Source organism: Ascidiella aspersa, chromosome 1 (assembly GCF_963924565.1).
Source record: "Ascidiella aspersa chromosome 1, kaAscAspe10.2, whole genome shotgun sequence".
NCBI lineage: Eukaryota > Metazoa > Chordata > Ascidiacea > Phlebobranchia > Ascidiidae > Ascidiella > Ascidiella aspersa.
The window spans coordinates 5,832,839-5,850,223 of NC_139447.1; the positions used below are offsets into that span (position 1 = coordinate 5,832,839).

Consider the following 17,385-nt stretch of genomic DNA (forward strand, 5'->3'; position numbering starts at 1 on the left):
ACATATTTAGATTTACACAAATACGGCCATTTACAAATATTTGGTTTCACACAGCCTCAATAAACACAATAATTTAAAGTGACTTTGAGATACCTCTATTTAGTAAAACGTGTTGTGTTTGAAGTTTAAATAAAATTTTCGAATAAATAAAAAACAATTTGTTTTTAAAACTATTTGGATTGTTATGTTTTCTGTTGCATTTAATGTATTGATTGAAATAATATTTAACCGATTTACTAAATAATATTAACTAAATGATTTTTTTTAGTTTTAATTTATTAGACAATATACACTTGTGGCTCTTTTAATTATCAAATTCACAACAACAATGTTCTTTGTCTGAAAAATATTTAAAACATATTTATAGTCATTCTTTGCATCCAATCATGCAAATCTTTTTTATATTTTAGAATGTGGCAACCCGCCTACTATTCCAAATGCTATGACTCCACCGTCTATGGTTTATAATTCGGGTGACACATATGATTATGTCTGTAATGCCGGGTTTGTGATTGAACCAGCTGGTGGACAAAGAGTATCATGTATAACTAATGAGTGGACCGCTAACCCACAATGTGTTCAGATTGGTAAGTTAATCTGACTGTTTTCTATAAAATGCCATTAAATGTACATTTGAGTTAGTAAATGTATTTGTATCACAACTATCATTGTTTCCATATATACTATTAAGTTTTTATTATTTATGAGTTGTTTAATTTGGTTGCAGTTTGTCCCGATCCAGTTGATTTGGTTGCTGGATCCGGTACCAGAACAATTGAATTAAAAGGCAATACGGAAATTGTGGATGGTGTAATGGTCAGCTATGTTTGCAATGTTGGGTTTGAACTAATAGGTGTTTCCCCAAGTACATGTGTTACTGGAACGGGTGTTGGAATATGGAATCCTCCTAACACCCAATCGTGCCAAGCTATAGGTTTGTGAAACATTTAATGGAGGTTATCAGGTTTTAAATAATCTAATTAAAATATTAAAGATGTCATAGCGATTGATTGAAAGTTGAATTTTAGGTAATGTCAAGTTTCGTATTTATTTCATCCCACAACTTCACTCATATATAGTAATAATCAAATTCACAACTACTTGTGTGCAGCATGCATGGGCTTATTTGAATAGTAAAGTTGTGTTTAATACCCCGAAAATACTTTTGATCAAATATTGCATCAACATTGCTGGCAATCTTAGAAAACAAACGGCTGCCTGGCCTTATTTCAAAGTTTAACGTCTTAATTTTGTTGGCTCTTTTTGAAATTCTGCAATATTTCACAGAATGTGGCGCACCACCAACAATTCCAAATGCTGCAGCGCCCTCAGCTGGAACCTATCTGCTTTCATCCACCTTTACCTACACTTGCAATGTTCCTTTTATTATTACACCTGTGGGAGGAGAAACTGTCCAATGTCAAGCAGATAAAACTTGGACTGATAATCCCCAATGTGTGGCACCACAAGGTAAGAAGGACAATATTTGGGTAGATTTCTACTTTGACTTGATAAAGCACGGTTATGCGAAAGATTGTCAAGATTTTAATGTAATTTGTCTTTATATAGTGCCACCTGATTACCCAGTTTAGATTTACACAAATATGGCCATTTGCAAATATTTGTGTATACACAGCCTTGATAAACAGAATACTTTATAGTGGCTTTGAGATACCTCTAGTTATTCAATTAGTTTGAATAAAATTTTCATATTAAAAAAAAAAATTTGTTTATAAAATTGATTTTTTTATGTTTCCCATTGCATTTAACATATTATCTAAAATACCATTTGATTGACTTACTAATTATTTTTAATTTTTAGTGATGTTAATACAGCATTTTTATAACGATAATGATTAATATAATTGAATAAACAACCCACCTAATACCTTGCTAAACTGTTAGAATAATATTAAGTAAAGGCTTTTTATTTTAGTTTTATTTTATTATGCAGTATACACTTCTGGCTCTTTTAATTATCAAATTATATTAAAATACTTCAAAACACATATATGCTTTTTCCGGGAAATTATTAAATCATATATACTGTTATTCTTTGCACCTAATCACGCAAATATTTTTTAACCCTTTTTTGTATTTTAGAATGTGGCAACCCGCCTACTATTCCAAATGCTATGACTCCACCGTCCATGGTTTATCAATCTGGTGACATGTATGATTATGTCTGCAATAATGGGTTTGCCATTGAACCGACTGGTGGAGCAAGAGTAACATGTATAACTAATGAGTGGACAGCTAACCCACAATGTGTACAGATTGGTAGGTTATTGTTATAAAATGTTTTATGTTGATTTGCAAAACATATTAGTGTTCCGCAATTATCATTGTTTTCTAAAATATGCAATTCAACATTTTCGTCATTTATGAGTTGTTTAATTTTGTTGCAGTTTGTCCCGATCCAGTTGATTTGGTTGTTGGATCAGGTACCAGAACAATCCAATTGAATGGCAATACGGAAATTGTGGATGGTGTAATGGTCAGCTATGTTTGCAATGTTGGGTTTGAACTAATAGGTGTTTCCCCAAGTACATGTGGTACTGGAACAGGTGTTGGAATATGGAATCCTCATAACACCCAATCGTGTCAACAGATAGGTATATATGAAAAAGGCAATATACATTACACAATTGAATTAACAAAATTGCCTTTCAAGTGAGAATTTGTAATTAGGGTAAATGCCAATGTATTACAGGGGTCTACAATGTTTGTCCTAATCTGTTTTTTCTTTGTTGAAGCAATTCATTTTAGGGTTTTTTAAAATCCATGTGACTATTCAATTTGTTGCTGGTCAATAGAGTAATTAGCTGTCAGGGACCATTTTGCTTTACACAGTTAAGATAAAGATATGAGGGAATGGCTTTCACTTGTGTCTGCTTGAGTCAGCACAATTACCTAATTAGCAAATACAGTTTAGAAATCCAGGTTTAATATCCTATAGTTTGTTTAACTTTCTAATGTAATTGTTTTTTTAGAAATAGCGTTGAATAGCAGCATAAAATTTGCTTCACTTTGTTTCCCAAAGGGTAATCTAAACCTGGAACATTAACTTATACTCCCTTCTTTAAAATCTTACCATACGTTTCATACAAAAAAGTATACAAAAATGTCAGATTTTTCTACAATCATGAAGCTGTGCTGTATATTTTTAACCGCTGGATCTATTTCACCTGAACGACCCCCTTTTTTCCCTCAAAATAACAAAAGCCCACAATTCTTCAACTCAGGAAAAACGTAACACACAATGCATTAATTACTCTAACTGTTATGTCACAGAATGTGGCGTCCCACCAACAATTCCAAATGCTGCACCGCCCTCAGCTGGAACCTATCTGCTTTTGGACACCTTTACCTACACTTGCAATGCTCCTTTTATTATTACACCTGTGGGAGGAGCAACTATCCTATGTCAGGCAGATAAAACGTGGTCTGGTAATCCCCAATGTGTGGCACCACAAGGTAGAAAATAAAATTTTGTCTATAAAAGAAAAAAATAGTCTTACCATATTTTGATTATTTCTACTGATTATTATAGTAACTGCTTTTTATTTATTTGGCGTTGAATGCCTGAATACAAGTTGATTAACTTTAAATTATAATTCAACTTGTAGTAGAAATGTATTTGCATTTTTTCTTCTGAATTGTTTCTTGTTGAATAATTCCAAGTTAACCTTATATTTTATTTAATCTTTCAAATAAACAATCTTCTAGACATTGACACTTGAAATAATTTAATGGGCCGCAGAACCTATTAAGTTTCAAGATTAAGTATTGCTCTTTAGAGTTATAACGGGCCTTTAGAGTTACATGTATATTTTTTTACCTTTATTATACTATTAGTGCGCCCCTAAAAGCTGACTGGTACATTTTAATTAGGCCAATATTGAACGTTTAAAATACTACTTGGGAGTGAAAATGACTAGCGGAAATATTGACAATAAATGTAACTAAATTTTCCATGCTAAACACAATTTTTGCTTATAAAGCTGGAAAACATATGTTTGCATGTTTCAATTTGATCAGTTTTGCTTATTTAACCATAGTTACTTCATCTTTTATACTAAATATTTGCCATCGTAATAAAATTTGAAGTAAGAGAGACATGGCTACAATAGCAAATATTCAAAACTTGTTAATCTGTTTTACTCTTAAAGATTAAAAGTCTGCAGCAGATTTTAACAATCATTTTTACCCATTGGCTGCCTAAAACCAAACAAGTTTTACTTACCTATATTTTACAACTACAAACCCAATAAAGTAATACACAAAGACAACTCTTTTGATTACATATATCGCGCTTGAAAAGCATAACTATAATCCACAAAAAATATATATAATGCCATTGGACTAAATATTTTACCCATAGTTTCAGTTTTAGCAACTTTGTCCAAATCTGTTACCAATTAAATTATAAGGTATTCTTTTATTTATTTTTAGATTCAGATAGTAACTTAAATTTTAGCCAACCCACAATGTGTTCAAATTGGTAAGTTACTGGTAATCGGGCATATTTTGAGATTAGATATGCACAATGGAGGTCGTCATGCAATGTTAGTTTTAATTTGTAGTTTGTGAAATTAACTGAATACCTAATGTACACAGTTTATTTTATTTACAGATTACTCAAAGCTACCTCCCTTAGCCAGCAATCAGACTTTTATAAAAAATGTATTAAAATATTATTATTTCGTCACATTCGGCCTGAAAATGAAAGCGTACCCAAAGTGACTTACATAGGGTGATACCTACGAGGGAATACACGATATTAACCTGTATCCTTTTTTATTTTAAGGAAAAGAAAATATAATAGAAAAGCTCTAAAATACCTAACAACCATTTACTTTCCTGTATCGCCATACTTCCCTTTTATAAACCGAATATTGCTCGGAAGTTCGCATGGCAGATAACATCGCGAAAAAGTGTAACATAGTCGGGGCACTTGCGGCATATTTACATTGATAAATAACTTGCCTGCACATAAAAAGACACAAATCTTGTGCACTACAAAGAGTAATACCCCGGGGAAAAAACACACGATGTTGACCTGTATCTTTAACTAAGAGAAAGTAAAGAAAATTAAAATAAAGTAGTTAAGGGTTGTGGCTCGATTCTTTCCATTGACCAAAAATAAGCCGGGAATTTCTAAAAATGAAGTCAGTAGTGGTCTGAGTCAGGGCTGCGGATTCGGTTAAACATAACCCGAGTCCGACTCCGGCCAAAAATATAAACCCGAGTCCGAATCCCGAGTCCCGAGTCCGACTCTGGTCAAATGTCCGATTTTGTTGAGTCCCGAGTCCGGCCCTGACTCTACAGCCTGTATTCCGCCAATTTACGTAACTAAAATAACGTGGACATTCAGCAATCCACTTATAGGGGTGTCGTATAATTTATTCACTCACAATACATGGTTGGAAAATGTTTCACCAAATGCTATTCCACCTTTACGATTTCCAGTTGACAGCCATATCAGTTAGTTTTAAAATTTGGTACTGCGCATGTCGGACTCGGGACTCGGGAAGTTTACGTGGTCTTACTCGAATCCCGAGTCCGACTCTAGCAAAACAAACCGACTCCTTGATTCCCGAGTATGACTCCGACTCCGCAGCCCTGGTCTGAGCCCAGTCCTCTGAGTCTGACAACCTGTCTCCACTAGGGAGCAGGTGCCGCCACGGAGGTAGGATATTGACCTGTATCCTAATTTGTATTTTCTTCAGTTGTTTGCGGGGAGCCACCCAAGGGCATGAATGCATTTCCAATTGCTATGCAGACCAGCTACCTTCCCGGCGAGCGGCAAGAGTACGAGTGTGCCAACACTTTACCAAAGTGCCCCCCGCCCTACAACTATTGCCAAAGCGGTGGCAACTGGCTGTTTAGCACACTTACAGTGGACAATGAATTGTGCTCTTAGTTGTTGAATAGACTTCTTTGTATTCCCGTACCACGATGTCACATCATAGGAGTTTTTCTATCTGTTGATGCTGCCAATGAACAGAAGTTTTCTTTGTTTTTGATTTTTTTAATATAATGTGACGAATGTCCTCCGCATTTTTTCAACGAAACTTCTTGTTGTCTGTTGGAAATATTTTTCTAGAGCAGTGTTTCTCAACCTTCGTTCACTACGACGCAAAAACTAAAGCGTAAGTACAGCAGTGAATCTCTGGCGACTCATTTTTCTTTGCTGAACTTTGTATGCGAATAAAGCGTAAAATGAAAAGCGTTTTAATTCAAATAAAAAAGATGTACCAATGATATTTGCGATTCAGTGGAAATTATCGTATTGGACCGTCTATTTTTGCCACTATGCTACTCTTGTGTCAGACGACTAAATTACTTCAAACTATTTTGAGTCACTTTAACTTTTCGTATAGTTCATTTAGGCTTACATGTTAAACCACCTCAGTTATTCAATTTGGATATAGACCAGTTTTCACCAAACTACGGCCAGATCCGGCCCGCAGAATTAATTCTGCCAGGCGGCGGCATATTTCCGAATCTATTTTTGTCACTATGATACTCTAACCCAGGGGTTCTTAAACTGGGGTCAATGGACCCCTTAGGGATCCGTGAATTAGTTTTAGGGGGTCCATGAAGGCCAAATTGAAAAATTAGTGTATATTTAAAAAGTAATCATTTTTTCAAAGAAAGCAGTTTAATTAAAAACCAAACGGTTTTGCACTGACTGTATTTAGACTTCATTTCACTTCCTCATTTTTTAGACCAAAATCAACAGATTTATGAAGTTTATCAATTTATGACGTCATTTTTTAAAATATTTTGCCTATCGTGGTCCAGGCGAAGCCAAAAAAATTTTTAGGGGTCCGCGGTAAAAACAAGTTGAAGAACCCTTGCTCTAACCTAACTTATGCTAAACGACTAAACTGTTTTAAACTATTCTGTGTCACTTTAACTTTTCGTATAGCTTATTTAGGGTTACCGGTACATGTTGAATCACCCCAGTTATTCAATACAATTGTTGAATCGTGTGTATTTGCGGCAATTGGGATATATACTAGTTGGCACCAGATCCGGCCCACAGAATTAATTCTACCAGGCGGTTGCACATTTCCGAATAGTCGAAATGTTGACTAATGCAATTCCAAACTACATTTTGATGAAATTTGAAACTGAACGACAATTTATTAAAGCATACAACACTTTTTATTGCGCAGTTATTTATATTTCCTTTGTTGAACGATAATCTAGTTTAAATAAAGTTATACACAAAATGTTATATCCTGCCTGCAATCGTCAGGTCTTACACTTATCTAGCCAAAAAAGTTTGACGCGGATGTAGACGAAAGTAGTTTTTGGTATGGTACAATGTCTGTGTTGTAGATGACCGTGAAATTCGTTAAATAAGATAAATTAAGGTCACTTAATTCAGTGCTTGTCAACTATTTTCGAAGTGGTACAACTTTTTTGCGCTTACTCAAAACTTATACACCCCAGTATAAGTATAGAAAATACGCAGCATATCTTTATACAAATACGAAAATTCATCAGTCATTTTGTGCGATATGAGGCTGTATAGCAGGGGTGAGCAATTATTTTTAACCGCGGGCCACATGAGAAACTTAAAATGTTGTCGTGGGCCGGGTCAAAAAAGAGGATCTCAAATGCACGTAATATGACGTCATACCACGACGCTAAAAAAATAAATAAGCTAACGAACTTGTTATTACGTTAGGAGTTGTGCGCAAATGTGCAATTTACGTCGAATTTAACACAAAGGAAAAAATGTGACTATAGGCTATTTCAGTGTTTCTTAACCTTTTTTACTTGGGGCGCACCTAGAGACATATGCAAACAGGGCGGCGCACCTTGCGAGCGAAGCGAGCGCGAATTGTTTTAGGTGAACCGGAATTTCTCTTAAATTGCCTGCATTTTTTTTATAATAAAGGTTTTATATAGTTGCATATCTTTAAAGGGACTCCAGCCTTAAGACTAAAAACCTTATTTTGTCCATCTTGTTTCGATTAATTTTGGACTTATTTCGTGTTTAGGTCTTATTTAGACTATTTTAGATCTTATTCTGTCGTGGTTATTACTGCGAATATGGCGTTATTATGTCGGTGGTCTATTTGTAGATTAATTGTCTGATTTAGATATTGTTGCTTTGTAGGTCTTATTGCGTTTTCTACTTAAAAGTTTTGTGGAATCAATGAGCTAAGCTTAATAGGAAAGTAAAAAATATATTTTGGAGCATAATGGTTGGAGGTTGTAGTAAGACGTAATAAGAATACGCATTATGCTCCAAAGTTTATTGTGAGCCACTATGGAGAAAAGGCTATGTTGAAAATGAATAAAGAGTTATTCGAAACGTTCAAAATGATACCTACTTCTGTATGGGCTTTGATATTCCTCTTACGTCTTAAAAAATATATGTTTTATATAATAGTATAATATGACCTACATTATTTTTTCCTTTTGCTCGCGGCACACCTGGCAGCCTTCTGCGCCGCGGCGCACCGGTTAAGAAACGCTGGGCTATTTGTTTTAAAACGAAAATTTTAATTTAGACACAGAGGGGATCGTCAAGCATTGAGCACAGATAAATAATGTACATTGCGTGATATATTGGCGTTTATGTAGTTGTGGGTCGAGTTGACTACAAAATTAAGGTTAAATACGTAAAAATTTCCCACAAAAAACTTGTTTTTTTGGCTTTTGAGGCTTTTAAGTTACCGATGTGTTATACTTGGGTATAATGGCCATATTGCAAAGAAGGTATAAATCGGGAGAAATACACAACATGGCATTAACTAAATTAGGCTGACAAACGTGAATTTGTATGTTTTAGAGTTTAGAAAACGGCATGTATTTCGTTCATATTTTAAAGTCGGAATACATTCGAAAGCAGCGCAATATATCTATATATATTAGGGCTAAGTTTGTTAAACTTTTGTTGGAGAGAGTGCCACAGAGCAGAGGACGCTTTTAATCTGTAAATATGGCCAAATAATTCGTGGAAGACACGAAAAAGACAGAAAAGATTCGCGCGAAGCGCGAAAAAAAATCATTTTAGTCTTTGAAACAGGCTTAAAATAGAGTTTGGTTCCGTCCGTAGAAATAGTGTTAACGATACAACCAAACATGTAGAAATTCCCCCTTGTTTTCGCTCGGCTTATGTATTTTAAGAAAACCAAGCCGCGGGCCGGATTAAATTGCCTGGCGGGCCCGCAGGCCGTATGTTGCCCAGGCTGCTGTATAGCCTTGTTTCGAGTGCTTCTGTCATAAGCGTGTAAATTTCCTTGTTAGAATTTCTTTTCTGGTTTTAATTTCAACTAGCGCAGAAAATCCTTGCTCACAGAGGCATGTCATACAGTCTTGGACATGGGAACAAGGATGTAAATCGCTTTTTCACTGAGATTTCAGTATTTAGAAATGTTAAGAAGCGATACCCAAAATTCTGTATAGTTTTTAAACTGTTTAAGCTTTGCAGTTTGAACCAAATATGACCATAGTTCAATAAATACCCTGGTTAAGTAGCCCAAGCTACTCTTCCAAATGCGGCCCGCGCAACCGAAATATGTGGCCCGCGATGTGCTTTGTTTTTTGACCCGCACCACAAAGCATTCAGTTGCAGGCTTTTGAAAAAGCTTCGTTGCAACCATATTTTGCTCACACTAATTTGTCACAAACGTTTAATTTAGATAACCTTAAGTTACTATTTTGTGCTGGCAAACCTTAAACGTGTACAGCAAAAAATGCAGATGCTTTCTTTAACATAGATTATCTTGTTGATGGCGAATAGCCACAAAGTCACGTCAAAACAACAGGTTACTACAGGTCAAACTGGTTGCACGATAATGTAGAAAAAAAGGTTTCTGCGGGCCGCGATTTTTTTGGGGCATACAGGCATTTCTTTTAAATTCTTGCAAGTTTTTAGTATTACATTGCCCAAAATAAAAAAAAGTTAAAAAACTATATGTCCATAATATTTGTATATTTTGAATATTGTTTTCGTTTGTCTGCGACGCACTTGGCGGCCTTCCACGGCGAACAGTATAGAAGCGCTGATCTAGTTCAAAAGACAGCCTCAAAAAACGTAAACACCGGACGTTGAAAGATTATACGCGGAAGCGCAAAACAAATTCGCACTAAGGAGGTTAAAATGGTCAAAAAGTATTAAAATGAACTCGTGTCTCGTTTGTCAAATAGGCGGCGGGCCGGATGAGTTACATTGGCGGGCCGTAGGTTGCCGACCCCTGTGCTATACGATAGCTAGTCATCGGCTTATTGTCATGCGTTATCTGGTACACCCCATCTAAGTGGTACCTGGGCGAAGTTGGCGCGCTGGATTGGTTTTGGGTAATATCTCCAAAAGTTGTGACGATACAAAGTTGAAATTTCTACACAATCCTTATATTGCTTACATCTTTCCAGCAATCACACTTTTAACGAAAAAATATTAATATTCATTTTTATGAATATTAATATTCAGCTATATTAACACCTAATTTTCAAACTTTCTCGCTAATTTTTTCACGAAATAAACTACAAGACATACTCTTCAAAATGAGCCATCGCTTGTAGTCAATATCAATCGGGCCTTGCTTTAATATGCGATCAAAAATTTCATAACTGCTCAAATTCGACATATGGCCTTTCGATTTCAAATGCCCCAAATACCATCTAATATTCACGTTAGAGATCTGAAATTTTCACACACGCCTTATAATAGCTTCAGCAATCCAGCAATCACACTTTTAGAAAAAAATATTAAAAAAATATTAATATTCATTTTTATGAATATTAATATTCAGCTATATTAACACCTAATTTTCAAACTTTCTCGCTAATTTTTTCACGAAATAAACTACAAGACATACTCTTCAAAATGAGCCATCGCTTGTAGTCAATATCAATCGGGCCTTGCTTTAATATGCGATCAAAAAACTAAGTGGTACACCCTTTAAAAATCATGGTACACCCTGGGGTGTACGATACACCCGGTTGAAAAGCACTAACTTAATTCACAGTAGGCCCACAAGCCACACTAACAGACACAGCTTAAACAAAAAACATTTCTTTCTTAAGAGAAAAAAATCACCAGAATGTTAAAATTTATTGAATTCGTTGGACTAACTGGTTTTAATTTACAGTTCGCCAAAATTTTGTTGTTTTCAACATGTCTGTTCATATTATATAGGATAGCAAGCTGTCAATCTGTCGTTGTCTGATAACAAGAAATTTAATCAACTTGTTTCGTGACTAAAGACAACGCTGCAAGGTTAGGTTTCACGCTATACACTTTATTTTTATGTTTGGAAATCCTTATGATTTCGTATAAAACAAACAACATATTATTGTAACCAAAAATAATTCGGCTTTCACTTTTTAACAGCAAAAATGTCCCGTCTCCTGACAATTATGTTTACCGCCAAGGTAAGTGCATACAAAACTGCCGTAATACGACTGCATGATATAAACGCAAATGCATAAAAGGTGTTTGAATATTTTTTAATGTTAAGCCATGTTTTTCACGTTAATCTTAGTATTTCGTTCAGAATCCCTACTATTTTTGTTGCTTTTAACGTTAAAGGAAAACAGAAGTCAAGGGGTTGGAAAATTATGTTAATAAGAAAATAAATTTCATACTTTTTTTGTCTTCATTTGGATCTAATTTTACCAGAAAAATATACCAGAGTAGTACTATTATCCTTACCTATTAGTATTTGGCTCCCTTTAAATGTCACATCAGAAGCAATAATAATTTAAACTATTAGCAGGATAATATTTTGGTCTAAAAAACATTGGTTAAGGAGTTCTCTGAAAATGCGCTGGAAACAAAAGGGACAACAAACTATAAGTCACCTCATCTTCCTTCCACAGTGGATCGTAAAATATGTTGCTTTTTATCATTTAAAAATTGATTCAGCAAAAGCAAGCCATAGGATTTAGGGGGTCTTTTTGAAGTAATGTAATTCTGCTTGGATCTCTAGTTCTCTTGCAATGTTTATCTTACTGTTTCAAAGATAGCTTTTTAAATGTCTTTCTCAACCTTCTTAAATTTTATAAAAATTGGGTGTTTTCTCAATTATCCACTAATTTATATTTTCAACCAATTTTATTACAAAGTTGTTAAAAAAATATCAAGATAGGTTTATATGAATTCACAAAAACAGTGTTGATATTACAGAGATTCACAATCGAAAGTATTTTGTTTTGGTCAAAACTTTAATACATACACATTAAACAGTGTTTGTAAGCAATATAAAAAAAATAAAATAACCACCAAAGTAGCAGTGTCTGAAATGCTGAAAATTATTCAGCCTGATTTTCATTCCTTATTGCTGTTATTTCATCATGAATGCGCTGTAATTCAATGGAGCTTTTTCTTTTGACACTTTCAATTGTATTTTCAAGCTCAGTTCCAAAGTCTTTGAGAGTTGCAGGGACTTTGGTACCGCAATCACTGTCATCATGAATTTCTGACAGATATGCCAGATTATTTTCCTCAGCCTTAAAAGTGGACATAAATGCCCTTAGGGTTTCATCCGATTGACACTCTTTCATTTTGAACCAAGTTTCCACTAAAGGCTTGACAGAGTCCCCAATCTTCTTTCTCATATCGTCTTCAAACTGAATGTAAGCGTGCCTGACACCTGTCAGGAGACAGTTCATGAAATGTACTTGCGTATGCTGAATTAGGTTGGCTTGCTTAATCTGTTCTTCCAGGGCTTTGATTTTTAATTTACTCATGTACATGTGAAAGCTGTGCACTTTGCACATCCGACTCACCACATTTTTTACCTCCGCCTTTTTTTGAAGTAATGGAGGCATGGTTTCCAGCACTAGTTTTGGATCCAGCTTGCCGTGCTTCTCAGGTTTTTGGATAACAGCCCAGGGGGCAGACGGGTGTAAAACTGACACTGACAGTAGATCCTCACAGCAGCCTTCAAGTTGTTGTAGGCAGGTTCCCGACACATCCTGGATTTTTTTAAATGGGCTGCTGTAGAGATACTTTTCTGGCATATCCTCTTTGTTTATAGGTGAACCGTCAAGACTAGTGCTCACTTTCAGAAGGCTTTGAAAAGACTGAAGCTTGTGGTAAAGCTTGCTCAATTCCAGTTCAAGTTTAGCAACTTTCTGTAGATTTATATGCCTGATGTCACCACTGCATACATCCAGGCAGGAAATAGGCTGCACTCTGGCATATTTTAGACCACACAGCTGAGGAATCGCAAGTTTGTCTATCCCACTAACAACAGACTGTTTTTTAAGCGAACCGCTAAGTTTCTTCAGGGTATGGATATGGGATATAAGTAATTTTCGTGATATAGGAACATTTGGCCCAGCAGCTTCATGGGCAAGAAGCTGTTGCATTGAACTGGTTAAATCAATCAGTTCATTCTCCAATTGATTCATAACAGATGCACGGGATGATAAGGCTTCTGATAAGAGTAAACATTGCCTCTCCAATTGAATTACTTGAGATTTCAAAATATAAACCCTTCTCACGTCATAGCTTTCTTTTTCCTTTTCTTCTGTTAGTTGAAGAAACAAATCTTTATAGTTTTTTAATTCCTCTTTAGTTTTTTGAAGTTCATCTTTACCATCATCCATTTTTGACAATAATATTTGCTGCAAAACATAAACAATTAAGATCACCTAAGTGACAAATTCATATAACTGTTGATTTTAATAGACAAAGTGTTAAAGGTGTTAAAGTTTTGCTATATTGTGCAACAGTATATACCAGGATGATCAAGGTAATGTTGAAATTCAAGTTAGAAATAACTTAAGGTGGGTTTGGAAAAAAAGTTGCACTCTTTGTGGCAAAACTAGTGTTTAAGAATAAAATTGCTTGTAAAGTAAAGTTTGTGAGTCGTTTAAAACAAACAGTCGTATTACTCTTTGTGTGACTTCGGTTAGGTTTATTTAGTGCAGTAGACGGCCAGCAGAGACAATTGGGCATCTTGCTGAAATGAAAACTCCAGTTTAAACTTGAAAAAAAAAATCATCTTATTAAAATTAGGAATCGCGGCGTGGCAGGTTTTCCTGTACAAGTGCTAGAGCCTCAAATTCTCGACTTTTGATTTGTTTGTTTAAATAAGATTTTTTAAGGGAAATCACCATCGTTATTTCGGCGACATAATTCTATTTTTTTAACTATTTTTAAGCCGTTTACCATGACATCACCAATAACAGTTTTAAACACTAGGGTTCGTCGCATATCCGGAGAATTAGTCTTCTTACAATATATGTAAAGGTGCAAGGCATCAGTGGGCAAGTTAATTTTTTTGTCGCTTAGTTACAATATGTACACCATAGCATTACAAGGGACGCTTCAGACATTCCTACTTTATCTTCGTAAAATCTTTTTTTCTTACACCCTTCAGTTTTTGATGTGTAACGTCACAGTGGAGTGATAATAAGACGCAACGTCTGCCAATAAACAGAAAATATAACAGCTTTTAATGACCTAGTTAAAAGGAGCAAAACTATAGCTCGCATAAAAAAACGAACCTATAGCTCGAGACGGGCTCAAAACCAAAATGTGCACATTGTGCGCACAATGTGCACTTGCTATATGTGCACCGCATTCGAAGGTGCACATTGTGCGCACAATGTGCACTTGTCATATGTGCACGAACCAAAATGTGCACATTGTGCGCACAATGTGCACTTGTTATATGTGCACCGCATTCGAAGGTGCACATTGTGCGCACAATGTGCACTTGCGATATGTGCACGGTTCAGTGCACATTTGAAGGTGCACATTGTGCACTTGCGATATTTGCGCCAAATGTACACTAAATCCGCATCTAATGTGCACCTCACTTGAATTTGATGTGCTATTAATGTGCCGGTGCGGCAAAGGTGGCTAAAAAGTTGCACACTCTGTTTTCCGTGATCACTTTTTCCACCGCGTGTGATGGTAAGGCGCTATTTGTCCGGCAGTCGATTATTATTATCGAACTTAAAAACAGACAGACAGGCAGATGTAGGATTTGTACTTTTCTTACTTACCAGAAGATAGACAGATTGTCACAAATTTAATTATTGTAGACCCTTTGTTCCGGACTAATGCGTTTGTCCGCAGGAATCGCCGTTCGGGTCAGCTACCCACCGACTTGGTTTTCCCTCAGGGACAGGACTTTGTGTGAATTTCGAAGTCTCAGTTTTTCTAGCGCTGCTGACAACTTTGTGTGCGGTTGTGTTTTGGATGGCGTTGTGTTGCATTGTCATTCGTCGGGTTGATATCGAGAGAATCGGACGCATTTTGAGCACGGTTTGCAATTTCGTTGGTTAGAGGCAAGAATAATTTTTGAATTGTGAAGTCATTTAAGCTAAGTTACGTGACGTATTAAAAAAACAGCAACTGATTGATAATATATAGAAAAAATGAAAAATCAACGTTTTATTTAATCAATATTCATATTTTTGTCATAAAATTACGAACATGGCGTTAACTTTACTCTGTAAAATACAAGTTGTGACGTCATGCTGGAGTGAACCGCTTTTGTTTACAGGTTGGGGTTCGGTTAAGGTTTATGTTCTTTCAAATTATTCCGTTCAGTTCCGGTTCTGGTCCTTAAAATTTTACAAAAAACGGTGATTCGGTAACAGTTCAGCATTCTTTACCTTTTTGGATGTTGCATAAATGTAGGCCTATGCCTTTACTTTTTATTTTCAGTAATTATTTTTTTCTCTGTAATCTAACATTATATATTTTTTATGTTTCTGTAGCATTTTTTTACGGTCGTCTTTAAACTTTTCTTTAGTGTATGGATTTTTAATTTTTTTATTTCGATAGCCTTTCCTTTTTTATTCATTTTTTATTTACATTACTATAATTTCATTTTTCTTTGTCATTTGAGGTTATATTTAATTTGTTTCTGTCGCATTTTCATATTACCTACCTATCGATAGTATTTCGTTTATAATCTTGCTTAAAGTATTTCGCAAATATTGCTGCTGCAGTTTTCCGTTTAAAATTTTTCTATTCAACCATTTCCAACTTTATATCTTACGATTGGTATTTCGCCCTGAAGTGAGTATTGTTTTGTTCCCTAATTGCTTTTGTTCTATATGTGTGCCGTGACGCCTTCAATTTTCTGGTTTTATAAAATAAACTTTTGTGTTGAAGTTTTTTAAATTCGATAGAGCCACTAATTACGAGGTCGATAGAGCCACTAATTACGAAAGCTATTTTTAGGATTCATTGATCATTTAAAAACAAACACAAACAATCTAAGAAGACGTATCGCTATTCAATGTTCAACTAATTCTAACCAATTTTTTTTTAAGTTAACAAAATTAAAATGCAATAGTGCAGTTGAATTAGATTAAAAATGGTCAAACATAGATCTTTAAATACAAGAAGTGTTGCCTTACGTTTAAAATGTCCTATTAACATGCAATTGGTTAGGGGTGCCCAAAACGTGACATTTTTTCCGATAACCAATATCGTGAACAAAAAGTATCACAATCCGATACCCAATGACGTCATAACCATGCCCACATGAGTAGTTAAAAATTATGAACGTTTGAAAATACTTTTACGGGTTTTAAGGCTAAATTTGCAGGTTTAGTTACCTCCAGTTGTTAACTTATTTGTTTGGTAAATTTAACCCATATAATCGAAAATCCATACAATTGGGACTCAATTAAAAAAAAAGAATTATAAAAAGAATCGATCGAAAAATAACATGCATAATAAATCCACTCCATATAATCGGAAATCCATAAAAGTGGAACTCAAATAAAAAATATATCATAATAAAAAGAATGGCACGAAAAATAACATGTATTACTTGGTCTTTTCCATACAAAAACATCATCGGAAAAATCGTTTAATATGAAGTTATTTATTTTTTCTGTATAACGTTCACTGATACACTGTAAGTTGCACATTGAGCGATAGTGCACAATGTGCACTTAATCGTCACATATCGCAAGTGCACATTGTGCGCACAATGTGCACATTTCGGTTTGCGTACATATCACAAGTGCACAATGTGCGCACAATGTGCACCTTGGAATGTGCACCGAACCGTGCACATATCGCAAGTGAACATTGTGCGCACAATGTGCACGTTTTGGTTTTGAGTCCTGTTGTATAGCTCGCTTTCGAAGAAACGAACCTATAGTTCGCATCAAAAGAAAGGAAACTATACCTCGCATTGAAAGAAACGAAACTATAGCTCGCATTAAAAGAAACGAACCAATAGCTCGCATCAAAAGAAACGAACCAATAGCTCGCATCAAAAGAAACGACCCTATAGCTCGCATCAAAAGAAACGACCCTATAGCTCGCATCCAAAGAAACGAACCTATACCTCGCATCAAAAAAAAAACGAACCTATAGCTCGCTTCAAAAGAAAGGAACCTATAGCTCGCATTAAAATAAACGAAACT

The 17,385-nt window shown here is 35.2% G+C and overlaps 3 protein-coding genes across 4 annotated transcripts in view; 2 read left to right on the forward strand and 1 right to left on the reverse strand.

Annotated features, from left to right (window-relative positions):
• LOC146166727 (sushi, von Willebrand factor type A, EGF and pentraxin domain-containing protein 1-like) overlaps positions 1-6,241 on the forward strand; it is a 43,231-nt gene extending 36,990 nt beyond the window's left edge. Inside the window, exons 12-13 of the mRNA XM_083384812.1 lie at positions 3,295-3,477; positions 5,733-6,241. Of these exons, the coding sequence (XP_083240938.1) occupies positions 3,295-3,477; positions 5,733-5,926 (377 nt within the window). The 3' untranslated portion in view covers positions 5,927-6,241. The remainder of the gene's footprint in view (positions 1-3,294; positions 3,478-5,732) is intronic.
• LOC146166729 (complement component receptor 1-like protein) lies at positions 424-2,677 on the forward strand. The gene is made up of 5 exons (XM_083391067.1): positions 424-587; positions 728-934; positions 1,288-1,470; positions 2,104-2,280; positions 2,409-2,677. Exons 1-5 carry the CDS (start codon positions 443-445, stop codon positions 2,675-2,677), a joined length of 981 nt encoding a protein of 326 aa, XP_083247193.1. The 5' UTR covers positions 424-442.
• Positions 6,242-12,127: 5,886 nt separating the features above from the next.
• On the reverse strand, positions 12,128-13,605 carry LOC146166730 (uncharacterized). Of its 2 annotated transcripts, XM_083389353.1 has the most exons (2): positions 13,483-13,514; positions 12,128-13,415 (listed from the first exon to the last, which is right to left on the reverse strand). In XM_083389353.1, exon 2 carries the CDS (start codon positions 13,387-13,389, stop codon positions 12,286-12,288), a length of 1,104 nt encoding a protein of 367 aa, XP_083245479.1. In that variant the 5' UTR covers positions 13,390-13,415; positions 13,483-13,514; the 3' UTR covers positions 12,128-12,285. The 2 variants fall into 2 exon arrangements, with proteins under 2 accessions (XP_083245479.1, XP_083245480.1); XM_083389354.1 differs by having other exon boundaries at positions 12,128-13,605.
• Between the last annotated feature and the right edge of the window lie 3,780 nt (positions 13,606-17,385).

What these genes read in the sequence shown, in the direction of transcription:
- LOC146166729 (XM_083391067.1), top strand. Translation starts at nt 443, where the DNA reads ATGACTCCACCGTCTATGGTTTATAATTCGGGTGACACATATGATTAT. An exon ending in CCAATGTGTGGCACCACAAG is followed by an intron (nt 1,471 to 2,103) that starts GTAAGAAGGACA and finishes TTTGTATTTTAG; the next exon opens with AATGTGGCAACCCGCCTACT. An exon ending in CCCACAATGTGTACAGATTG is followed by an intron (nt 2,281 to 2,408) that starts GTAGGTTATTGT and finishes ATTTTGTTGCAG; the next exon opens with TTTGTCCCGATCCAGTTGAT.
- LOC146166730 (XM_083389354.1), bottom strand. Translation starts at nt 13,587, where the DNA reads ATGGATGATGGTAAAGATGAACTTCAAAAAACTAAAGAGGAATTAAAA.